Consider the following 27,538-nt stretch of genomic DNA (forward strand, 5'->3'; position numbering starts at 1 on the left):
CTGCACCAGCAGAATAGTGAGTGCAGCTCTGGAGTATAATACAGGAGGTATCTCAGGATCAGTAATGTAATGTATGTACACAGTGACTGCACCAGCAGAATAGTGAGTACAGCTCTGGAGTATAATACAGAATGTAACTCAGGATCAGTAATGTAATGTATGTACACAGTGACTGCACCAGCAGAATAGTGAGTGCAGCTCTGGAGTATAATACAGAATGTAACTCAGGATCAGTAATGTAATGTATGTACACAGTGACTGCACCAGCAGAGTAGTGAGTGCAGCTCTGGAGTATAATACAGAATGTAACTCAGGATCAGTAATGTAATGTATGTACACAGTGACTGCACCAGCAGAATAGTGAGTGCAGCTCTGGAGTATAAAACAGGATGTAACTCAGGATCAGTACAGGATAAGTAATGTATGTATATACACAGTGACTGCACCAGCAGAATAAAGAGAATTTTGTTACTTACCGTAAATTCTTTTTCTTATAGTTCCGACATGGGAGACCCAGACCATGGGTGTATAGCTTCTGCCTCCGGAGGACACACAAAGTACTACACTAAAAGTGTAGCTCCTCCCTCCGAGCATATACACTCCCCGGATGACAATTCTAACCAGTTTAGTGCAAAAGCTGAAGGAGGACATCCACCCACAAGTAGAGATAGAGTAAAACCCGGAATAACCGGAACCTCTGTCTACAACAACAGCCGGTGAAAACACACGGAACAAGAACTGCCAACAGGCAACAGGGAGGGTGCTGGGTCTCCCATGTCGGAACTATAAGAAAAAGAATTTACGGTAAGTAACAAAATTCTCTTTTTCTTCATCGTTCCTATGGGAGACCCAGACCATGGGACGTCTCAAAGCAGTCCATGGGTGGGAAATAAACAGAACTGAGAAGTAGGTAAAACCTAACTTCACAATGGGCGACAGCCGCCTGAAGGATGCGTCTGCCCAAGCTCGCATCTGCCGAATCATGAGCATGCACTTGGTAGTGCTTCGAAAAGGTATACAGACTAGACCAAGTGGCCGCCTGACAGACCTGCTGAGCCGTAGCCTGGTGCCTGAAAGCCCAGGAGGCACCGACAGCTCTGGTCGAGTGCGCCTTAATCCCTGGCGGTGGGGGCACCTGAGAACATTGGTAGGCATCGGATATGGCCGACCTAATCCAACGAGCTAGGGTCGGTTTAGAAGCCGAGAGACCCTTGCGCTGACCTGTGGTCAGCACAAAAAAAGAGGTGCACCGCCTAAGAGCGGCGGTGCGTGACACATAGATCCGGAGCGCCCGCACCAAATCCAAAGTATGCAACACTTTCTCAAAGCGATGCACAGGGGCCGGACAAAGGGAAGGCAATGAAATGTCCTGGTTAAGGTGGAAAGGAGACACCACCTTAGGGAGAAAGTCCGGAGTCGGACGGAGAACCACCTTGTCTTGGTGAAAAACCAAAAAGGGTGACTCCGAAGAGAGCGCAGCCAAATCAGAGACTCTCCTGAGGGAAGTTATGGCCACCAGAAAGACCACTTTCTGTGAAAGTCTAAACAAGGGAACCTCCCTAAGAGGCTCAAAGGGGGGTTTCTGTAAGGCCGTGAGGACCAGATTAAGGTCCCAGGGATCCAAAGGCCGCCGGTAAGGCGGAATGATGTGAGATGCGCCCTGCATGAAGGTGCGCACCTGAGCCAGTCGGGCGATACGCCGCTGGAACAACACTGACAGAGCCGAGACCTGTCCCTTGAGGGAATTGAGGGATAGTCCTAGCTGCAGACCGGACTGTAGAAAGGACAGGATGGTCGGCAAAGAAAACGGCCAAGGAGCATGGCCGGAAGAGCGACACCAGGACAGGAAAATCCTCCAAGTCCTGTGGTAAATCCTGGCCGAGGAAGACTTCCGAGCCTGAGTCATAGTGGAGATGACCTCGGAAGGAATGCCTGAAGCCGTCAGGATCCAGGACTCAAGAGCCACGCCGTCAATCTGAGAGCCGCAGAATTCTGGCGGAAAAACGGACCTTGAGAGAGAAGGTCTGGGCGGTCCGGGAGATGCCACGGCATTTCTACGGACAGGCGGAGCAGGTCTGGGTACCAAGCTCGCCTGGGCCAGTCTGGGGCGATGAGTCGACCCGACGGCCCTCCATCCTGATCTTGCGCAGGACTCTGGGCAAGAGAGCTAGAGGGGGAAACACGTAGGCCAGACGGAACTGGGACCAATCTTGAACCAGCGCGTCCGCTGCCAAGGCCTGAGGATCGTGGGAGCGAGCCACGTAAACCGGGACCTTGTTGTTGTGCCGGGATGCCATTAGATCCACTTCCGGAGTGCCCCACTTGCGGCAGATTGACCGGAACACTGCCGGATGCAGGGCCCACTCGCCGCTGTCCACGGTTTGACGGCTGAGATAATCTGCCTCCCAGTTTTCTACGCCTGGGATGTGGACTGCGGATATGGTGGACTTGGAGTCCTCCCTCCACTGAAGGATATGTTGAACCTCCAACATCGCCAGGCGGCTGCGAGTCCCGCCCTGGTGATTGATGTAGGCAACCGCTGTCGCGTTGTCTGACTGGACTCGAATGTGCTTGCCCGCCAACAGATGGTGAAAGGCTACGAGAGCTAGGAGCACAGCTCTGATTTCCAGCACATTGATCGAGAGGGCTGATTCGGACGGAGTCCAAGTGCCCTGTGCTCGGTGGTGGAGAAATACTGCTCCCCAGCCGGATAGGCTGGCATCCGTGGTGAGAATCACCCAGGACGGGGCCAGGAAGGAGCATCCCTGAGACAGAGAGAGGGGCCGAAGCCACCACTGAAGGGAGCCCCTGGTCTGTGGCGACAGAGCCACTAGCCTGTGCAAGGAAGAGGTCCGCTTGTCCCAAAAGCGGAGAATGTCCAGCTGCAGAGGACGCAGATGGAACTGGGCAAAGGGAACCGCTTCCATTGACGCCACCATCTGACCCAGCACCTGCATGAGGTGCCTGATGGAATGACGGCGGGGCCTCAGCAAAGAGCGCACCGCCAGATGGAGGGACTGCTGTTTGACTAAGGGCAGCTTCACAAGTGCCGGCAGAGTCTCGAATTGCATCCCTAGGTACGTAAGTTTCTGGGTCGGGGTCAGAGTGGACTTTGGCAGATTGACAAGCCACCCGAAATGAACAAGAGTGGCGAGAGTGAGCGAGACACTCTCCGCTGACAGTCTGCACTGGATGAGGCCTTGACTAGAAGGTCGTCCAGGTAAGGGATTACTGCCAACCCCTGGAGATGCAGGACCGCAACCACTGCTGCCATGACCTTGGTGAAAACACGAGGGGCCGTGGCTAACCCGAAGGGGAGAGCCACGAATTGGAAATGTTCCTCTCCGATTGCAAAACGTAGCCAGCGCTGGTGTGAAACTGCAATTGGCACATGCAGATAGACATCTCTGATGTCGATGGATGCTAGAAAATCTCCTTGGGTCATTGAGGCAATGACCGATCGCAGAGATTCCATGCGGAAGTGCCGCACCTGAACATGCTTGTTGAGAAGCTTGAGATCCAGGATGGGCCGGAAGGAACCGTCCTTCTTGGGGACTAGGAAGAGGTTTGAGAAGAAACCTCTGAACCGTTCCCGGGCGGGAACCGGAACAATTACTCCGTTGGCCTGCAAGGATGCCACGGCCTGTGAGAAGGCGGCGGCATTGGAGCAGGGGGGAGTGGACATAAAAAATCTGTTTGGCGGGCTGGAAGAAAATTCTATCCTGTAGCCGTGGGAGATGATATCCCGCACCCACTGATCGGAGACGTGTTGAAACCACACGTCGCCAAAGTGGGAGAGCCTGCCACCGACCAAGGACGTTGCTGGCACAGCCAGATAGTCAAGAGGAGGCTGCCTTAGTGGCAGCGGCTCCTCCGCTCTTCTGAGGACGCGGCTTCGCGCGCCAGCTGGGTTTTCGATCCTTGGCTGAGTTGGTGGACGAGGCTGAGGGCTTAGAGGACGACCAGTTGGAGGAACGAAAGGAACGAAACCTCGACTGGTTCCTGCCCTGGACAGGTTTCCTGGTTTTAGTTTGTGGCAAGGAAGTACTCTTCCCGCCAGTAGCTTCTTTAATAATTTCATCCAGTTGTTCACCGAACAGCCGGGACCCAGCAAAGGGGAGCCCAGCAAGATACTTCTTGGAAGAAGCGTCTGCTTTCCACTCTCGAAGCCACAAGATCCTGCAGATAGCGAGGGAATTAGCGGAAGCCACCGCCGTGCGGTGAGAAGCCTCCAGAATGGCAGACATGGCATAGGATGAAAAAGCCGAAGCCTGGGAAGTTAAGGCAACCATCTCGGGTATAGAGTCCCTGGCGAGGGAATGTATCTCCGCCAGAGAAGCAGAGACTGCCTTAAGAGCCCACACTGCTGCAAAGGACGGGGAGAACGAGGCTCCTGCCGCCTCATATACAGATTTGGCCAGAAGGTCAACCTGGCGGTCAGTGGGATCCTTAAGAGAGGTGCCATCGGCCACAGATACGACTGTCCGGGCTGAGATTCTAGACACCGGAGGATCTACCTTTGGAGAGTGAGACCACTCCTTGACCACTTCTGGTGGAAAGGGAAAACGGTCATCAGAACTATGCTTTGGAAAGCGTTTGTCAGGACAGGCCCTGGGTTTGGTCACAGTGGCCTGAAAACTGGAGTGGTTAAAAAACATACTCCTTGCTCTCTTAGGTGAGGTAAACTGGTGTTTTTCTACCAGAGAGGTTTGTTCCTCTGACACTGGTGGAGTGAGGTCCAGTACGGAATTAATGGACGCAATCAAGTCACTAACATCCGCATCACCCTCAGATAAATCAATGGGGTACATAGAGGTAGCGTCTGAGCCCACAGTAAAGGCATCCTCCTCGCCCTGCGATTCAGCTCGTGAATCAGAGCCGTGGGACGAGAAAGGAGAAGAGTCCCTGCGTCTCCGTTTAGGAGGACGGGGTCCTAAAACATGCTCTGTTAGCTCTGCAGAGCGAGTCGGAGCAGCAGAGGCACCCTGAGAAGGGGGCTGATGCATGGTCAGCAGAGACCGGGACAGCTTTCCAAGGAGTCGGCAAAGGACTGTGAGATAGCATTAGAAAACGATGCTACCCAAGCCGGGGGTTCAGCCACCGGGGCCGGAGCAGCCGGAGGGACCCCTGGGGAGGCTCCAGGCTGAGGCACCACCATGTTAGAGCAGGCATCACAATGTGGATATGTGCTCGGTTCAGGCAGAATGAGCTGACATGCAGTGCATATAGAGTAAAGCCTTGCAGCCTTGCTCCTAGTGAGAGACATGCTGCTGAGGTGGAGGCTCTGCAGTAAAGAATACACTCCCTTAGAATGACCCCCTGAGAGTGTATAATAAAGCCCACAACCAGAGGTTGTGGCTTACCAGACCGGTTTTTGTGTGCCCTCCGGATTCCCAGCTCGGACCCCCAGTGGATGCAGAAGTTGCAGCAGCCAGCGCCGATCAGTAAGTGAACGCTGATAAAATGGCGCTGGAGTGAGGAGGGGGGGCGGGTTTTAGCCCAAGAGCGGGAACCGGAGGGCCAAGGAGAGATACAGGGGAGGGAAACATCTCCTCAAAGAGGAGTGTCCTCCCCTCTGCTGAACGGCCGGTGGGCGGCGCCGCACTGTCCCCCTCATGACTGACATGCAGGGGAACTGAAAACGAAACTAGGCCGCATCTGAAGCCGGGGCCTAGATTTCTCCATGCGGCCGACGAGCAGGCACCTTCGGCGCGGTTCTCAGGAAAAAAACAGAACGGCCGGAAATTACAGCAAAGTGGCAAAACACGCTCTCCCCACAATAAATGTACCCGGGACCCCTGAATAACGTCTCAATACTTAGCTTTTGAGACGCAGGGCCAGGTCCCTGGGGGGGGGGGGGAAACGCTCCGTCCGGCAGAATCCTGACAGGGCTGCGGATGGAGGCCGGTCTCCTGCAAAGCAGTGAGAACCGTGATGGCTCCCACTTCAAGCCAGAGCCTCAGGGGATGGTGAAGGAGCGCGGCATGTAAGGCTCCAGCCTTGTAAAGTCAACCTTAACAGCACCGCCGACACAGTGGGGTGAGAAGGGACATGCCGGGGGTCCAGACTGGACCCGCTTTTCTTCCAAATCTTCGAAATCAAAAATCTTAAAAATCAAAAATCAGAGAATGCATGTGTGTGTGTGACCTCCTGAACACAAAGCATTGAACTGGTTAGAATTGTCATCCAGGGGGTGTATATGCTCGGAGGGAGGAGCTACACTTTTAGTGTAGTACTTTGTGTGTCCTCCGGAGGCAGAAGCTATATACCCATGGTCTGGGTCTCCCATAAGGAACGATAAAGAAAGTGAGTGCAGCTCTGGAGTATAATACAGGAGGTAACTCAGGATCAGTACAGGATAAGTAATGTAATATATGTACACAGTGACTGCACCAGCAGAATAGTGAGTGCAGCTCTGGAGAATAATACAGGATGTAACTCAGGATAAGTAATGTCACTTTTATGCTGATTATTCATTATGTTAGTTTGCAGTCTCTAGCAGCCGTTTTGCTGAATATCTCTGGGTTCTGTGCGTCACTTCATGTAGTGTTGTGTGAGGCTGTGCATTTCCTATCCAGTCTTGTTTGTACCTCGCTGATCCCCCAGAGTTCCCCGGTCGCTGCGTTTCGCTCCATGCTGAGCTCTGTCTGGGGGGCGCTGATGTCCATATGATAGAGGGATGCGACATCCTTACTTCGAGGTAAAGACCTGAAAAAATAACAGGACACCGGGTCTGTGATCAGCATCAACTGGTGGAAATCAGACGAGGCTCAGACCCACAACCCCGCAATAAGGAGTATAATGGTGACACGACCCTATAGAGCAGTGTTTCTCAACTCCAGTCCTCAAAACCCACCAACAGATCATGTTTTCAGGTTTTCCTCAATGTTAGACAGGGAATAATTCCATCACCTGTGCAACACTAAGCAAATCCTGAAAACCTGATTGAGGAAAACCTGAAAACATGATCTGTTGGTGGGTCTTGAGGACTGGAGTTGAGAAACACTGCTATAGAGGAAGACAGGAAATATACAGCAAGTGTGTAACCGGAGCGCCACCTACTGGAGGAAAGAAGAAGAGCGCTGCAGCCCAGAGCGGCCCCCGATGCTGCATTACTGCAGACGTCCTCATCCAGATCCCATCACTCACCTCCGGCTCCTGTCAAAGTCATGGATGGAAAGCCATTCCGGGTCAGCAAGGTACTTCCCGATCACCTCGTAGGAGAGGTCGACCTCATACGGGGGCAGCCCAAGGGGGACCTGCAATGTCAAAAAACAACAATAAATTTGATTATTTTTTTAAGGAGAAAAAGGCGACAATTTATATCTTCATGGGGGGGGTTTGGTTTTTTTTTTAATTTTTTTTTATGACACTTTTGCTTTTAGTCCCTCCTAGGGGACGGGAAAATGGGATATTGTGATCACTTATACTATATACTACAGTATATAGCAAACATCATGGTCTGCTGTGAAGGCTGGCTTCACTGGAGTACCAAGATGGCGGTGACAGTGTTCTTCTGTAGGCCCCTGGGTATCATGGCAACCCTATAGCCCCCTGCGATATCAAATTGGACACCCTGGAATATCCCTTGGGCCCCCTTCGATATCATGTTGGGCCCCCGCAATATCAAATTGGACTCCCTGAGAACATATTGGACTCCCTGCGACCAAGATGAGTCCCTTGTGAACACATTGAGCCCCATGCAACCATATTGGGACCCATGCAATCACATTGGGCCCCCTGCAACCACATTGGGACCCGTGCAATCACATTGGGACCCGAGCAATCACATTGGGCCCCCTGCAACCACATTGGGCCCCGTGCAATCACATTGGGTCCCGTGCAATCACAGTGGGTCCCGTGCAATCACAGTGGGTCCCGTGCAATCACAGTGGGTCCCGTGCAATCACAGTGGGTCCCCTGCAATCACATTGGGCCCCCTGCAATCACATTGGGCCCCCTGCAATCACATTGGGCCCCCTGCAATCACATTGGGCCCCCTGCAATCACATTGGGCCCCCTGCAATCACATTGGGCCCCCTGCAATCACATTGGGCCCCCTGCAATCACATTGGGCTTCCTGCGAGCACATTGGGACCCGTGCAATCACATTGGGCTTCCTGCAACCACAATGGGACCCGTGCAATCACATTGGGACCCGTGCAATCACATTGGGACCCGTGCAATCACATTGGGTCCCGTGCAATCACATTGGGTCCCGTGCAATCACATTGGGTCCCGTGCAATCACATTGGGTCCCGTGCAATCACATTGGGTCCCGTGCAATCACATTGGGTCCCGTGCAATCACATTGGGTCCCGTGCAATCACATTGGGTCCCGTGCAATCACATTGGGTCCCGTGCAATCACATTGGGTCCCGTGCAATCACATTGGGTCCCGTGCAATCACATTGGGACCCGTGCAATCACATTGGGACCCGTGCAATCACATTGGGACCCGTGCAATCACATTGGGACCCGTGCAATCACATTGGGACCCGTGCAATCACATTGGGACCCGTGCAATCACATTGGGACCCGTGCAATCACATTGGGCTCCCTGCGACCACATTGGGACCCGTGCAATCACATTGGGACCCCTGCGACCACATTGGGACCCGTGCAATCACATTGGGACCCGTGCAATCACATTGGGATCCGTGCAATCACATTGGGACCCGTGCAATCACAATGGGACCCGTGCAATCACAATGGGACCCGTGTAATCACATTGGGTCCCGTGCAATCACATTGGGCTTCCTGCAACCACAATGGGACCCGTGCAATCACATTGGGACCCGTGCAATCACATTGGGACCCGTGCAATCACATTGGGACCCGTGCAATCACATTGGGACCCGTGCAATCACATTGGGCCCCCTGCGACCACATTGGGACCCGTGCAATCACATTGGGACCCGTGCAATCATATTGGGACCCGTGCAATCATATTGGGACCCGTGCAATCATATTGGGACCCGTGCAATCATATTGGGACCCGTGCAATCACATTGGGCCTCCTGCGACCACATTGGGACCCGTGCAATCACATTGGGTCCCGTGCAATCACATTGGGTCCCGTGCAATCACATTGGGTCCCGTGCAATCACATTGGGCCCCCTGCAACTACAATGGGACCCGTGCAATCACTTTGGGTCCCGTGCAATCACTTTGGGCCCCCTGCGACCACATTGGGACCCGTGCAATCACATTGGGCCCCCTGCGACCACATTGGGCCCCCTGCGACCACATTGGGACCCGTGCAATCACATTGGGACCTGTGCAATCACATTGGGACCCCTGCAACCACATTGGGACTCGTGCAATCACATTGGGTCCCGTGCAATCACATTGGGTCCCGTGCAATCACATTGGGCTTCCTGCGACCACAATGGGACCCGTGCAATCCATTGGGTCCCGTGCAATCACATTGGGCTTCCTGCAACCACAATGGGACCCGTGCAATCACATTGGGACCCGTGCAATCACATTGGGACCCGTGCAATCACATTGGGACCCGTGCAATCACATTGGGACTCGTGCAATCATATTGGGACCCGTGCAATCACATTGGGACCCGTGCAATCATATTGGGACCCGTGCAATCACATTGGGCCCCCTGCGACCACATTGGGACCCGTGCAATCACATTGGGACCCGTGCAATCACATTGGGACCCGTGCAATCACATTGGGACCCGTGCAATCACATTGGGCCCCCTGCAACCACATTGGGACCCGTACAATCACATTGGGACCCGTACAATCACATTGGGTCCCGTACAATCACATTGGGACCCGTACAATCACATTGGGTCCCGTGCAATCACATTGGGTCCCGTGCAATCACATTGGGTCCCGTGCAATCACATTGGGCCCCCTGCAACTACAATGGGACCCGTGCAATCACATTGGGACCCGTGCAATCACATTGGGACCCGTGCAATCACATTGGGCTTCCTGCAACCACAATGGGACCTGTGCAATCACATTGGGACCCGTGCAATCACATTGGGTCCCGTGCAATCACATTGGGACCCGTGCAATCACATTGGGACCCGTGCAATCACATTGGGAACCCTGCAATCACATTGGGACCCGTGCAATCACATTGGGCCCCCTGCGACCACATTGGGCCCCCTGCGACCACATTGGGCCCCCTGCGACCACATTGGGCCCCCTGCAATCACATTGGGACCCGTGCAATCACATTGGGCACCCTGCAACCACATTGGGACCCGTACAATCACATTGGGACCCGTGCAATCACATTGCGACCCGTGCAATCACATTGGGCCCCCTGCAATCACATTGGGACCCGTGCAATCACATTGGGTCCCGTGCAATCACATTGGGTCCCGTGCAATCACATTGGGTCCCCTGCAATCACATTGGGCCCCCTGCAATCACATTGGGCCCCCTGCAATCACATTGGGCCCCCTGCAATCACATTGGGCCCCCTGCAATCACATTGGGCCCCCTGCAATCACATTGGGCCCCCTGCAATCACATTGGGCCCCCTGCAATCACATTGGGCCCCGTGCAATCACATTGGATCCCGTGCAATCACATTGGGCTTCCTGTGACCACATTGGGACCCGTGCAATCACATTGGGTCCTGTTCAATCACATTGGGCTTCCTGCAACCACAATGGGACCCGTGTAATCACATTGGGTCCCGTGCAATCACATTGGGCTTCCTGCAACCACAATGGGACCCGTGCAATCACATTGGGACCTGTGCAATCACATTGGGTCCCGTGCAATCACATTGGGTCCCGTGCAATCACATTGGGTCCCGTGCAATCACATTGGGTCCCGTGCAATCACATTGGGTCCCGTGCAATCACATTGGGTCCCGTGCAATCACATTGGGTCCCGTGCAATCACATTGGGACCCGTGCAATCACATTGGGTCCCGTGCAATCACATTGGGACCCGTGCAATCACATTGGGACCCGTGCAATCACATTGGGTCCCGTGCAACCACATTGGGACCCGTGCAATCACATTGGGCCCCCTGCAATCACATTGGGCCCCCTGCAATCACATTGGGTCCCGTGCAATCACATTGGGTCCCGTGCAATCACATTGGGTCCCGTGCAATCACATTGGGTCCCGTGCAATCACATTGGGTCCCGTGCAATCACATTGGGTCCCGTGCAATCACATTGGGTCCCGTGCAATCACATTGGGTCCCGTGCAATCACATTGGGCTTCCTGCGACCACAATGGGACCCGTGCAATCACATTGGGACCCGTGCAATCACATTGGGACCCGTGCAATCACATTGGGACCCGTGCAATCACATTGGGACCCGTGCAATCACATTGGGACCCGTGCAATCACATTGGGACCCGTGCAATCACATTGGGAGCCGTGCAATCATATTGGGACCCGTGCAATCACATTGGGACCCGTGCAATCACATTGGGACCCGTGCAATCACATTGGGCCCCCTGCGACCACATTGGGACCCGTGCAATCACATTGGGACCCGTGCAATCACATTGGGCCCCCTGCAACCACATTGGGACTCGTGCAATCACATTGGGTCCCGTGCAATCACATTGGGTCCCGTGCAATCACATTGGGCTTCCTGCGACCACAATGGGACCCGTGCAATCCATTGGGTCCCGTGCAATCACATTGGGCTTCCTGCAACCACAATGGAACCCGTGCAATCACATTGGGACCCGTGCAATCACATTGGGCCCCCTGCAACCACATTGGGACCCGTACAATCACATTGGGACCCGTACAATCACATTGGGACCCGTGCAACCACATTGGGACCCGTGCAATCACATTGGGCCCCCTGCAATCACATTGGGACCCGTGCAATCACATTGGGCCCTCTGCAATCACATTGGGTCCCTTGCAATCACATTGGGTCCCGTGCAATCACATTGGGTCCCGTGCAATCACATTGGGTCCCGTGCAATCACATTGGGTCCCGTGCAATCACATTGGGTCCCGTGCAATCACATTGGGTCCCGTGCAATCACATTGGGTCCCGTGCAATCACATTGGGTCCCGTGCAATCACATTGGGCTTCCTGCGACCACAATGGGACCCGTGCAATCCATTGGGTCCCGTGCAATCACATTGGGCTTCCTGCAACCACAATGGGACCCGTGCAATCACATTGGGACCCGTGCAATCACATTGGGACCCGTGCAATCACATTGGGAGCCGTGCAATCACATTGGGAGCCGTACAATCATATTGGGACCCGTGCAATCACATTGGGACCCGTGCAATCACATTGGGACCCGTGCAATCACATTGGGCCCCCTGCGACCACATTGGGACCCGTGCAATCACATTGGGCCCCCTGCGACCACATTGGGACCCGTGCAATCACATTGGGACCCGTGCAATCACATTGGGACCCGTGCAATCACATTGGGACCCGTGCAATCACATTGGGACCCGTGCAATCACATTGGGACCCGTGCAATCACATTGGGCCCCCTGCAACCACATTGGGACCCGTACAATCACATTGGGACCCGTACAATCACATTGGGTCCCGTGCAATCACATTAGGACCCGTGCAATCATATTGGGACCCGTGCAATCACATTGGGCCCCCTGCGACCACATTGGGACCCGTGCAATCACATTGGGCCCCCTGCGACCACATTGGGACCCGTGCAATCACATTGGGACCCGTGCAATCACATTGGGACCCGTGCAACCACATTGGGACCCGTGCAACCACATTGGGACTCGTGCAATTACATTGGGTCCCGTGCAATCACATTGGGCATCCTGCGACCACAATGGGACCCGTGCAATCACATTGGGACCCGTGCAATCACATTGGGCTTCCTGCAACCACAATGGGACCTGTGCAATCACATTGGGACCCGTGCAATCACATTGGGTCCCGTGCAATCACATTGGGACCCGTGCAATCACATTGGGACCCGTGCAATCACATTGGGAACCCTGCAATCACATTGGGACCCGTGCAATCACATTGGGCCCCCTGCGACCACATTGGGCCCCCTGCGACCACATTGGGCCCCCTGCGACCACATTGGGCCCCCTGCAATCACATTGGGACCCGTGCAATCACATTGGGCACCCTGCAACCACATTGGGACCCGTACAATCACATTGGGACCCGTGCAATCACATTGCGACCCGTGCAATCACATTGGGCCCCCTGCAATCACATTGGGACCCGTGCAATCACATTGGGTCCCGTGCAATCACATTGGGTCCCGTGCAATCACATTGGGTCCCCTGCAATCACATTGGGCCCCCTGCAATCACATTGGGCCCCCTGCAATCACATTGGGCCCCCTGCAATCACATTGGGCCCCCTGCAATCACATTGGGCCCCCTGCAATCACATTGGGCCCCCTGCAATCACATTGGGCCCCCTGCAATCACATTGGGCCCCGTGCAATCACATTGGATCCCGTGCAATCACATTGGGCTTCCTGTGACCACATTGGGACCCGTGCAATCACATTGGGTCCTGTTCAATCACATTGGGCTTCCTGCAACCACAATGGGACCCGTGTAATCACATTGGGTCCCGTGCAATCACATTGGGCTTCCTGCAACCACAATGGGACCCGTGCAATCACATTGGGACCTGTGCAATCACATTGGGTCCCGTGCAATCACATTGGGTCCCGTGCAATCACATTGGGTCCCGTGCAATCACATTGGGTCCCGTGCAATCACATTGGGTCCCGTGCAATCACATTGGGTCCCGTGCAATCACATTGGGTCCCGTGCAATCACATTGGGACCCGTGCAATCACATTGGGTCCCGTGCAATCACATTGGGACCCGTGCAATCACATTGGGACCCGTGCAATCACATTGGGTCCCGTGCAACCACATTGGGACCCGTGCAATCACATTGGGCCCCCTGCAATCACATTGGGCCCCCTGCAATCACATTGGGTCCCGTGCAATCACATTGGGTCCCGTGCAATCACATTGGGTCCCGTGCAATCACATTGGGTCCCGTGCAATCACATTGGGTCCCGTGCAATCACATTGGGTCCCGTGCAATCACATTGGGTCCCGTGCAATCACATTGGGCTTCCTGCGACCACAATGGGACCCGTGCAATCACATTGGGACCCGTGCAATCACATTGGGACCCGTGCAATCACATTGGGACCCGTGCAATCACATTGGGACCCGTGCAATCACATTGGGACCCGTGCAATCACATTGGGACCCGTGCAATCACATTGGGAGCCGTGCAATCATATTGGGACCCGTGCAATCACATTGGGACCCGTGCAATCACATTGGGACCCGTGCAATCACATTGGGCCCCCTGCGACCACATTGGGACCCGTGCAATCACATTGGGACCCGTGCAATCACATTGGGCCCCCTGCAACCACATTGGGACTCGTGCAATCACATTGGGTCCCGTGCAATCACATTGGGTCCCGTGCAATCACATTGGGCTTCCTGCGACCACAATGGGACCCGTGCAATCCATTGGGTCCCGTGCAATCACATTGGGCTTCCTGCAACCACAATGGAACCCGTGCAATCACATTGGGACCCGTGCAATCACATTGGGCCCCCTGCAACCACATTGGGACCCGTACAATCACATTGGGACCCGTACAATCACATTGGGACCCGTGCAACCACATTGGGACCCGTGCAATCACATTGGGCCCCCTGCAATCACATTGGGCCCCGTGCAATCACATTGGGTCCCGTGCAACCACATTGGGACCCGTGCAACCACATTGGGACCCGTGCAATCACATTGGGCCCCCTGCAATCACATTGGGACCCGTGCAATCACATTGGGCCCTCTGCAATCACATTGGGTCCCTTGCAATCACATTGGGTCCCGTGCAATCACATTGGGTCCCGTGCAATCACATTGGGTCCCGTGCAATCACATTGGGTCCCGTGCAATCACATTGGGTCCCGTGCAATCACATTGGGTCCCGTGCAATCACATTGGGTCCCGTGCAATCACATTGGGTCCCGTGCAATCACATTGGGCTTCCTGCGACCACAATGGGACCCGTGCAATCCATTGGGTCCCGTGCAATCACATTGGGCTTCCTGCAACCACAATGGGACCCGTGCAATCACATTGGGACCCGTGCAATCACATTGGGACCCGTGCAATCACATTGGGAGCCGTGCAATCACATTGGGAGCCGTACAATCATATTGGGACCCGTGCAATCACATTGGGACCCGTGCAATCACATTGGGACCCGTGCAATCACATTGGGCCCCCTGCGACCACATTGGGACCCGTGCAATCACATTGGGCCCCCTGCGACCACATTGGGACCCGTGCAATCACATTGGGACCCGTGCAATCACATTGGGACCCGTGCAATCACATTGGGACCCGTGCAATCACATTGGGACCCGTGCAATCACATTGGGACCCGTGCAATCACATTGGGCCCCCTGCAACCACATTGGGACCCGTACAATCACATTGGGACCCGTACAATCACATTGGGTCCCGTGCAATCACATTAGGACCCGTGCAATCATATTGGGACCCGTGCAATCACATTGGGCCCCCTGCGACCACATTGGGACCCGTGCAATCACATTGGGCCCCCTGCGACCACATTGGGACCCGTGCAATCACATTGGGACCCGTGCAATCACATTGGGACCCGTGCAACCACATTGGGACCCGTGCAACCACATTGGGACTCGTGCAATTACATTGGGTCCCGTGCAATCACATTGGGTCCCGTGCAATCACATTGGGCTTCCTGCGACCACAATGGGACCCGTGCAATCCATTGGGTCCCGTGCAATCACATTGGGCTTCCTGCAACCACAATGGGACCTGTGCAATCACATTGGGACCTGTGCAATCACATTGGGACCCGTGCAATCACATTGGGACCCGTGCAATCACATTGGGACCCGTGCAATCACATTGGGACCCGTGCAATCACATTGGGTCCCGTGCAATCACATTGGGACCCGTGCAATCACATTGGGACCCGTGCAATCACATTGGGACCCCTGCGACCACATTGGGACCCGTGCAATCACATTGGGCCCCCTGCAACCACATTGGGACCCGTACAATCACATTGGAACCCGTACAATCACATTGGGTCCCGTGCAATCACATTGGGTCCCGTGCAACCACATTGGGACCCGTGCAATCACATTGGGCCCCCTGCAATCACATTGGGCCCCGTGCAATCACATTGGGTCCCGTGCAACCACATTGGGACCCGTGCAATCACATTGGGCCCCCTGCAATCACATTGGGACCCGTGCAATCACATTGGGCCCCCTGCAATTACATTGGGACCCGTGCAATCACATTGCGTCCCGTGCAATCACATTGGGCCCCCTGCAATCACATTGGGCCCCCTGCAATCACATTGGGCCCCCTGCAATCACATTGGGCCCCCTGCAATCACATTGGGCCCCCTGCAATCACATTGGGCCCCCTGCAATCACATTGGGCCCCCTGCAATCACATTGGGCCCCCTGCAATCACATTGGGCCCCCTGCAATCACATTGGGCCCCCTGCAATCACATTGGGCCCCCTGCAATCACATTGGGCCCCCTGCAATCACATTGGGTCCCGTGCAATTACATTGGATCCCGTGCAATTACATTGGATCCCGTGCAATCACATTGGGACCCGTGCAATCACATTGGGCTTCCTGCGACCACATTGGGACCCGTGCAATCACATTGGGTCCCGTTCAATCACATTGGGCTTCCTGCAACCACAATGGGACCCGTGTAATCACATTGGGTCCCGTGCAACCACAATGGGACCCGTGCAATCACATTGGGCCCCCTGCAATCACATTGGGACCCGTGCAATCACATTGGGACCCGTGCAATCACATTGGGACCCCTGCGACCACATTGGGACCCGTGCAATCACATTGGGCCCCCTGCAACCACATTGGGACCCGTACAATCACATTGGGACCCGTGCAATCACATTGGGACCCGTGCAATCACATTGGGAACCCTGCAATCACATTGGGCCCCCTGCGACCACATTGGGCCCCCTGCGACCACATTGGGACCCGTGCAATCACATTGGGTCCCGTGCAACCACATTGGGCCCCCTGCAACCACATTGGGACCCGTGCAATCACATTGGGACCCGTGCAATCACATTGGGCCCCCTGCAATCACATTGGGTCCCTTGCAATCACATTGGGTCCCGTGCAATCACATTGGGTCCCGTGCAATCACATTGGGTCCCGTGCAATCACATTGGGTCCCGTGCAATCACATTGGGTCCCGTGCAATCACATTGGGTCCCGTGCAATCACATTGGGCTTCCTGCGACCACAATGGGACCCGTGCAATCCATTGGGCCCCCTGCAATCACATTGGGCTTCCTGCAACCACAATGGGACCCGTGCAATCACATTGGGACCCGTGCAATCACATTGGGACCCGTGCAATCACATTGGGACCCGTGCAATCACATTGGGACCCGTGCAATCACATTGGGAGCCGTGCAATCACATTGGGACCCGTGCAATCACATTGGGACCCGTGCAATCATATTGGGACCCGTGCAATCACATTGGGCCCCCTGCGACCACATTGGGACCCGTGCAATCACATTGGGCCCCCTGCGACCACATTGGGACCCGTGCAATCACATTGGGACCCGTGCAATCACATTGGGACCCGTGCAATCACATTGGGACCCGTGCAATCACATTGGGCCCCCTGCAACCACATTGGGACCCGTACAATCACATTGGGACCCGTACAATCACATTGGGACCCGTACAATCACATTGGGTCCCGTGCAATCACATTGGGTCCCGTGCAATCACATTGGGCCCCCTGCAACTACAATGGGACCCGTGCAATCACTTTGGGTCCCGTGCAATCACTTTGGGCTTCCTGCTACCACATTGGGACCCGTGCAATCACATTGGGTCCCGTGCAATCACATTGGGCTTCCTGCAACCACAATGGGACCTGTGCAATCACATTGGGACCCGTGCAATCACATTGGGACCCGTGCAATCACATTGGGACCCGTGCAATCACATTGGGCTTCCTGCGACCACATTGGGACCCGTGCAATCACATTGGGTCCCGTGCAATCACATTGGGCCCCTTGCGACCACATTGGGACCCGTGCAATCACATTGGGACCCGTGCAATCACATTGGGCCCCGTGCAATCACATTGGGACCCGTGCAATCACATTGGGACCCGTGCAATCACATTGGGACCCGTGCAATCACATTGGGCCCCCTGCAATCACATTGGGCCCCCTGCAATCACATTGGGCCCCCTGCAATCACATTGGGCCCCCTGCAATCACATTGGGCCCCCTGCAATCACATTGGGCCCCCTGCAATCACATTGGGCCCCCTGCAATCACATTGGGCCCCCTGCAATCACATTGGGCCCCCTGCAATCACATTGGGCCCCCTGCAATCACATTGGGACCCGTGCAATCACATTGGGTCCCGTGCAATCACATTGGGACCCGTGCAACCACAATGGGACCCGTGCAATCACATTGGGTCCCGTGCAATCACATTGGGACCCGTGCAATCACATTGGGACCCGTGCAATCACATTGGGAACCCTGCAATCACATTGGGACCCGTGCAATCACATTGGGCCCCCTGCGACCACATTGGGCCCCCTGCGACCACATTGGGACCCGTGCAATCACATTGGGACCCGTGCAATCACATTGGGCCCCCTGCAACCACATTGGGACCCGTGCAATCACATTGGGACCCGTGCAATCACATTGGGCCCCCTGCAATTACATTGGGACCCGTGCAATCACATTGCGTCCCGTGCAATCACATTGGGCCCCCTGCAATCACATTGGGCCCCCTGCAATCACATTGGGCCCCCTGCAATCACATTGGGCCCCCTGCAATCACATTGGGCCCCCTGCAATCACATTGGGCCCCCTGCAATCACATTGGGCCCCCTGCAATCACATTGGGCCCCCTGCAATCACATTGGGCCCCCTGCAATCACATTGGGCCCCCTGCAATCACATTGGGTCCCGTGCAATTACATTGGATCCCGTGCAATTACATTGGATCCCGTGCAATCACATTGGGACCCGTGCAATCACATTGGGCTTCCTGCGACCACATTGGGACCCGTGCAATCACATTGGGTCCCGTTCAATCACATTGGGCTTCCTGCAACCACAATGGGACCCGTGTAATCACATTGGGTCCCGTGCAACCACAATGGGACCCGTGCAATCACATTGGGACCCGTGCAATCACATTGGGACCCGTGCAATCACATTGGGACCCGTGCAACCACATTGGGACCCGTGCAATCACATTGGGACCCGTGCAATCACATTGGGACCCGTGCAATCACATTGGGCCCCCTGCAATCACATTGGGCCCCCTGCAATCACATTGGGCCCCCTGCAATCACATTGGGCCCCCTGCAATCACATTGGGGCTTGTGCAATCACATTGGGTCCCGTGCAATCACATTGGGTCCCGTGCAATCACATTGGGTCCCGTGCAATCACATTGGGTCCCGTGCAATCACATTGGGCATCCTGCGACCACAATGGGACCCGTGCAATCCATTGGGTCCCGTGCAATCACATTGGGCTTCCTGCAACCACAATGGGACCCGTGCAATCACATTGGGACCCGTGCAATCACATTGGGACCCCTGCAATCACATTGGCACCCGTACAATCACATTGGGACCCGTGCAATCACATTGGGACCCGTGCAATCACATTGGAGCCGTGCAATCATATTGGGACCTGTGCAATCACATTGGGACCCCTGCGACCACATTGGGACCCGTGCAATCACATTGGGCCCCCTGCAACCACATTGGGACCCGTGCAATCACATTGGGACCCGTGCAATCACATTGGGCCCCCTGCAACCACATTGGCACCCGTATAATCACATTGGGACCCGTACAATCACATTGGGTCCCGTGCAACCACATTGGCACCCGTGCAATCACATTGGGCCCCCTGCAATCACATTGGGCCCCCTGCAACCACAATGGGACCCGTGCAATCACATTGGGCTTCCTGCGACCACATTGGGACCCGTGCAATCACATTGGGACCCGTGCAATCACATTGGGACCCGTGCAATCACATTGGGCCCCCTGCAACCACAATGGGACCCGTGCAATCACATTGGGTCCCGTGCAATCACATTGGGTCCCGTGCAATCACATTGGGACCCGTGCAATCACATTGGGCCCCCTGCAATCACATTGGGCCCCCTGCAATCACATTGGGCCACCTGCAATCACATTGGGACCCGTGCAATCACATTGGGACCCGTGCAATCACATTGGGTCCTGTGCAATCACATTGGGCCCCCTGCAACCACAATGGGTCCCGTGCAATCACATTGGGTCCCGTGCAATCACATTGGGACCCGTGCAATCACATTGGGACCCGTGCAATCAATCACATTGGGTCCCGTGCAATCACATTGGGAACCCTGCAATCACATTGGGACCCGTGCAATCACATTGGGCCCCCTGCGACCACATTGGGCCCCCTGCGACCACATTGGGAACCCTGCAATCACATTGGGAACCCTGCAATCACATTGGGACCCGTGCGACCACATTGGGACCCGTGCAATCACATTGGGACCCGTGCAATCACATTGGGACCCGTGCAATCACATTGGGACCCGTGCAATCACATTGGGCCCCCTGCAACCACAATGGGCCCCCTGCAACCACAATGGGACCCGTGTAATCACATTGGGTCCCCTGCAATCACATTTGGACCCGTGCAATCACATTGGGTCCCGTGCAATCACATTGGGTCCCGTGCAATCACATTGGGCCCCGTGCAATCACATTGGGACCCGTGCAATCACATTGGGACCCGTGCAATCACATTGGGTCCCGTGCAATCACATTGGGCCCCCTGCAACCACAATGGGACCCGTGCAATCACATTGGGACCCGTGCAATCACATTGGGACCCGTGCAATCACATTGGGACCCCTGCAACCACATTGGGACCCGTGCAACCACATTGGGACTTGTGCAATCACATTGGGACCCGTGCAATCACATTGGGACCCGTGCAATCACATTGGGACCCCTGCAACCACATTGGGACCCCTGCGACCACATTGGGACCCGTGCAATCACATTGGGACCCGTGCAATCACATTGGGACCCGTGCAATCACATTGGGACCCGTGCAATCACAATGGGTTCCGTGCATTCACATTGGGACCTGTGCAATCACATTGGGACCCCGGACCGGCGAGGCATGGGGATATCTGCCAGACACCTGGACATTTTAGAAGTTATGCAATAGTGATCGGGCCTCGCTCAGATGTGAGGTGGATGGGGCCTGTATATCACAGCTCCGGAGCCCCCTGCATACAGCCGCACCTGACGTGTGATCTAATATCACGCACCAGGGCTGGGATGTATTATTACACGATCTATCCAATAGTAAAAAGACGCCCGCTGCGTGCATCATGCAACAGGATCCATGCAACTTGCATCAATTAGTGGTAAAAGTGATCAGAAATGGATGATCCGGCTCCCGTCTGTGCAGTGTCCTCACCGTGGATAGTGGAATAGTGGATCCTTTAGGGTCGGGGGCGTCCGTGATCAGCTCAAATCTGCCAGCGATGCCAACTTCCAGTATAGAAAGCGGGAGATCCAGCGGATCCACAGGCGAGAGACCTGGAGGGTAAAATGAGATTAGTACCTCAGGGGTGGAGTCACCGGTAGCAGCCAATCAGATCCCAGCTCTAATTTCCCGGTAGCTCAGCTGCAGATGAGAGGGGCGCTCTGATTGGCGGTATCTCACCTCGCTTACTCATAGCCGACGTCTGGAGCTCACAGCACACGAGGACGGCTCATCCGAAATCTACCAAATAAACACAAAGGACAGAGCATTATCACCCCGTTACCATGGTGACAGAAGCCCCTCTAAACACAGGAAGGTACAGATGGCATTGTCACACAACATCATGAACTCTGCAGACATATCCAGGGGGGACTGTTCAGAGGAAGACCCCAAATTCTACACTGATAACTGCAGGCAGGAGTATATAGTGTCTAATGAGATGCACAGATAAGATGACGTCACGACTACAGCCCTGCTCAGATCATAAAACAAGTAATGCTCAGGTACCATACAAAAGTCAGCACTTTGCCTGTGTGTCAGTCTGAAAGACGGGGCCCTGACGTCAGAGGGTGGAGGAAGTAAAGCACTTACAAATCTGTCTCCAACGGCAGCCATGTTAACGAAGCCAAATCTCCACAGCGCTGTAATACTTTGTCCACAATAACATGGCCGCCGCAGGTGCATCACGTGATACCTTCCTGTTTTATCTCTAGTACCTGAACGTTCCACGGCGTGGAGAGAGGGTTGTAGTTGGAGACGTCATGACGTAAATGGATGGCGGAAGTGAATGTTCCACCTGTATGCGGAGTCTCGATGGTTGGCAGCGCTGGGGGACGTGAAGGATGAAGTCCAGATTTGTTGGCACTGAGCAGCCGCAGCTCCAGGATCTGAGAAATGCGGACATTTTTCAGCGGTTTTTCTTTCTTTTTTTTTTTGTACATCTTTATCTAATCTCTGCATCACACTATGCACTGGAGAATGGAAGATTACTGCACATGGGAGCCTGACTGCACTGCATGTGGGGGGCTCTGCATTACACTGTATATGGGGGGGTCTAGATTATACTGTATAAAGAGACCCCCCCTTTATGCAGTGTGATCTAGAGACTCCCCCATCATCACTAGTTAGGCTAGTTTCACACTTGCATTGGACGGGATCCGTAGCATTGCGTTGTGTGAAGGATGCTACGGATCGTACAAAATAACGCAATCCGTTATAGGTTTTTTCCTTGACTTTACACATCTGAGCATGCGCAGTTGTGTAAAGACGGATGCGTTAACGGAATCCGTCAAATGACGCATTCTAACAGAATCCGCCACCATAGGCGTCCATTATAAAAACAATGGACGTCAAACGGATTCCTGCAGGTTGCGTTTTTTTGACACTCCGCCAAGCGCAGAAAAACGCTACATGCAGCGTTCCATCCGCCCGACGCAGCGTCAAAATAACGACGCTGCGTCGTCCAGCGGATGCAACGCAGACCCTTGCGCTACAGTGCGTCGTCCATATAAGTCTATGGAGAATAGCGCAGTGCGTTAACGGACTGCGCTATTCTCCATAGTGACGGAATGCGCTGAACACAAGTGTGAAACTAGCCTTACCAGTACTGAGCACCCGAGCATGGTAGTGCCCACTCATCACTAGTTACCAGTACTGAGCACCCGAGCATGGTAGTGCCCGCTCATCACTAGTTACCAGTACTGAGCACCCGAGCATGGTAGTGCCCGCTCATCACTAGTTACCAGTACTGAGCACCCGAGCATGGTAGTGCCCACTCATCACTAGTTACCAGTACTGAGCACCCGAGCATGGTAGTGCCCACTCATCACTAGTTACCAGTACTGAGCACCTGAGCATGGTAGTGCCCGCTCATCACTAGTTACCAGTACTGAGCACCCGAGCATGGTAGTACCCGCTCATCACTAGTTACCAGTACTGAGCACCCGAGCATGGTAGTGCCCACTCATCACTAGTTACCAGTACTGAGCCCCTGAGCATGGTAGTGCCCGCTCATCACTAGTTACCAGTACTGAGCTCCCGAGCATGGTAGTGCCCGCTCATCACTAGTTACCAGTACAGAGCACCCGAGCATGGTAGTGCCCGCTCATCACTAGTTACCAGTACTGAGCACCCGAGCATGGTAGTGCCCGCTCATCACTAGTTACCAGTACTGAGCACCCGAGCATGGTAGTGCTCGCTCATCACTAGTTACCAGTACCGAGCACCCGAGCATGGTAGTGTCCGCTCATTACTAGTTACCAGTACCGAGCACCCGAGCATGGTAGTGCCCGCTCATCACTAGTTACCAGTACTGAGCACCTGAGCATGGTAGTGCTCGCTCATCACTAGTTACCAGTACTGAGCCCCTGAGCATGGTAGTGCCCGCTCATCACTAGTTACCAGTACTGAGCTCCCGAGCATGGTAGTGCCCGCTCATCACTAGTTACCAGTACTGAGCACCCGAGCATGGTAGTGCCCGCTCATCACTAGTTACCAGTACTGAGCTCCCGAGCATGGTAGTGCCCGCTCATCACTAGTTACCAGTACTGAGCACCTGAGCATGGTAGTGCCCGCTCATCACTAGTTACCAGTACTGAGCACCCGAGCATGGTAGTGCCCGCTCATCACTAGTTACTAGTACAGAGCACCCGAGCATGGTAGTGCCCACTCATCACTAGTTACGAGTACCGAGCACTCGAGCATGACCCCTTACCACTGAGCCCCTTGTACCAGCCCAGCCAAAAATATATGCATTGTTATAATATTCTTTTATTTTTTCTACATTTTTATTACTTTTTTTTCACTATCCCTAACCCTAGACCTATTTCTAACTTTAATCCTAACCTTGGGCCTATTTCTAACTTTAACCCTAACCCTAGGCCTATTTCTAACTTTAATCCTAACCCTGGGCCTATTTCTAACTTTAATCCTAACCTTGGGCCTATTTCTAACTTTAATCCTAACCCTGGGCCTAACCATACTTTGGGTTAAAAAAAGTGTTACGTATGAAGACAATATTAAGCCATGTTCACAGATGAATCAACATTGCCGGTAAACCTTTACTATGGACTGCAGCACACTGCGAGATGACAAAAGATTACTTCATTATATCTGGAATTTTGTCTTCTAGATTGCTGACTATGCAGAGCGCAGCAGCCGATGACAAATTCCTCTCCACTGCTGCGCTCTGCATATTCAGCTTCGGGGAGGAAATTCGCTGCAAATCTCTAGGACATGGTGCTTGCCAGAACCGCTCATTCCACAGTGAGGGGTGTAAGGGGGTGACACTTTGCCCCTCTCCATGCTTCGCCACTGAAAGCAATCACAGAACATTATCCGGCCAGTATCAGGCTGTAAGTCTCTGCAGATAAAAGCGCTGTCTGGTTTAGTAACCCCTTTCCACATGTAGTTCTTATAAAAAAAGACAATTCACAGAGAATCTCACTGGAAATATTTTGTTTTTCATCATCCCCATTATAAAAATATCCAAAAACACTTCACATCATTTCTGTCCTTATCTCTTGTATATATTTTTTTTTTTTACAGAACACAGAGATGAGCAGGGAGCGAATATTCGGGGCGCTCTTCATGAAGGTTACAAAATTTTGCAGGAGGAATCTGTGAAAGATCCTCAAAAGTTCAAGGAAAATAGAAATGTCGTCCTACTGATGACGGAAGGCAAGTGGTGGCTCAGCCAGTCCTATGATGGCTTTTTGGAAAATTACCCCATGCTCTATCCTTGTACCATCTCAGTTGTACCCCGTGCTCTATCCTTGTACCATCTCAGCCTACCCCATGCTCTATCCTTGTACCATCTCAGCCTTACCCCGTGCTCCATCCTTGTACCACCTCAGCCTACCCCATGCTCTATCCTTGTACCATCTCAGCCTTACCCCATGCTCCATCCTTGTACCATCTCAGTTGTACCCCGTGCTCCATCCTTGTACCATCTCAGTTGTACCCCGTGCTCCATCCTTGTACCATCTCAGTTGTACCCCATGCTCCATCCTTGTACCATCTCAGTTGTACCCTGTGCTCCATCCTTGTACCACCTCAGTTGTACCCCATGCTCTATCCTTGTACCATCTCAGTTGTACCCCATGTTCTATCCTTGTACCATCTCAGTTGTACCCCGTGCTTCATCCTTGTACCATCTCAGTTGTACCCTGTGCTCCATCCTTGTACCATCTCAGTTGTACCCCGTGCTCCATCCTTGTACCATCTCAGTTGTACCCCATGCTCCATCCTTGTACCATCTCAGTTGTACCCTGTGCTCCATCCTTGTACCATCTCAGTTGTACCCCGTGCTCCATCCTTGTACCACCTCAGTTATACCCCATGCTCTATCCTTGTACCATCTCAGTTGTACCCCGTGCTTCATCCTTGTACCATCTCAGTTGTACCCCGTGCTCCATCCTTGTACCATCTCAGTTGTACCCCGTGCTCCATCCTTGTACCATCTCAGTTGTACCCCATGCTCCATCCTTGTACCATCTCAGCCTTACCCCGTGCTCCATCCTTGTACCATCTCAGCCTTACCCCGTGCTCCATCCTTGTACCATCTCAGCCTTACCCCATGCTCTATCCTTGTACCATCTCAGTTGTACCCCGTGCTCCATCCTTGTACCATCTCAGTTGTACCCCGTGCTCCATCCTTGTACCATCTCAGTTGTACCCCGTGCTCCATCCTTGTACCATCTCAGCCTTACCCCGTGCTCCATCCTTGTACCATCTCAGTTGTACCCCGTGCTCCATCCTTGTACCATCTCAGTTGTACCCCGTGCTCCATCCTTGTACCATCTCAGTTGTACCCCGTGCTCCATCCTTGTACCATCTCAGTTGTACCCCGTGCTTCATCCTTGTACCATCTCAGCCTTACCCCGTGCTCCATCCTTGTACCATCTCAGCCTTACCCCGTGCTCCATCCTTGTACCATCTCAGTTGTACCCCGTGCTCCATCCTTGTACCATCTCAGTTGTACCCCGTGCTCCATCCTTGTACCATCTCAGTTGTACCCCGTGCTCCATCCTTGTACCATCTCAGCCTTACCCCATGCTCCATCCTTGTACCATCTCAGTTGTACCCCGTGCTCCATCCTTGTACCATCTCAGTTGTACCCCGTGCTCCATCCTTGTACCATCTCAGTTGTACCCCGTGCTCCATCCTTGTACCATCTCAGTTGTACCCCGTGCTTCATCCTTGTACCATCTCAGTTGTACCCCGTGCTTCATCCTTGTACCATCTCAGCCTTACCCCGTGCTCCATCCTTGTATCATCTCAGTTGTACCCCGTGCTCCATCCTTGTACCATCTCAGTTGTACCCTGTGCTTCATCCTTGTACCATCTCAGTTGTACCCCGTGCTCCATCCTTGTATCATCTCAGTTGTACCCCTTGCTCTATCCTTGTACCATTTCTAGTCGCACCCCAATCTTTATTTTTTTTTTAACTTTCTCAGTTGTACCCAGTACTCCATCCTTGTACCATCCTGGTCAAAATCAGTACTCTATCTCCCTCCATATCTTCTGTGCTAGGGCTGAACTGGTCTTAAAGGGGCTGCTCATTAGTTCATTATTGATGATCTATCCAGAGCATGGTTCATCAATATCAGATTGGGGGGGGGGGGGTCTGAAACCTGTTACCCCCACCAACTCTGGCAAAAGTTGAATGTAAGCATTGTACATAATGTGAGATGAGCCGTGGTACTGTGGAAGGGCCACTACATGGACTATGGAGCTGGCTGTTCTGGCCACTGATTGCATCCGGTGGCTACAGCTGGTAACAGCCGATCATGGAAAGTCCATGTAAATCCACGCCTGGGCTCTGGGACTATAGTTATTAATCCATTTCACAAGAATTGTCTTTTATCATTTAGGGAAACATAATATCGGGGAAGAAG

At 53.7% G+C, this 27,538-nt stretch overlaps 1 protein-coding gene across 1 annotated transcript in view; it reads right to left on the bottom strand.

The window, feature by feature from the left end:
* SKIC2 (SKI2 subunit of superkiller complex) overlaps nt 1–22,208 on the bottom strand; it is a 53,286-nt gene extending 31,078 nt beyond the window's left edge. Inside the window, exons 1-5 of the mRNA XM_075323279.1 lie at nt 22,149–22,208; nt 21,822–21,881; nt 21,573–21,694; nt 7,150–7,259; nt 6,591–6,708 (exon numbers count right to left, since the gene is read on the bottom strand). Of these exons, the coding sequence (XP_075179394.1) occupies nt 6,591–6,708; nt 7,150–7,259; nt 21,573–21,694; nt 21,822–21,834 (363 nt within the window). The 5' untranslated portion in view covers nt 21,835–21,881; nt 22,149–22,208. The remainder of the gene's footprint in view (nt 1–6,590; nt 6,709–7,149; nt 7,260–21,572; nt 21,695–21,821; nt 21,882–22,148) is intronic.
* Between the last annotated feature and the right edge of the window lie 5,330 nt (nt 22,209–27,538).

The sequence above is a fragment of the Anomaloglossus baeobatrachus genome, chromosome 9 (assembly GCF_048569485.1).
Source record: "Anomaloglossus baeobatrachus isolate aAnoBae1 chromosome 9, aAnoBae1.hap1, whole genome shotgun sequence".
In the NCBI taxonomy this organism is placed as follows: domain Eukaryota; kingdom Metazoa; phylum Chordata; class Amphibia; order Anura; family Aromobatidae; genus Anomaloglossus; species Anomaloglossus baeobatrachus.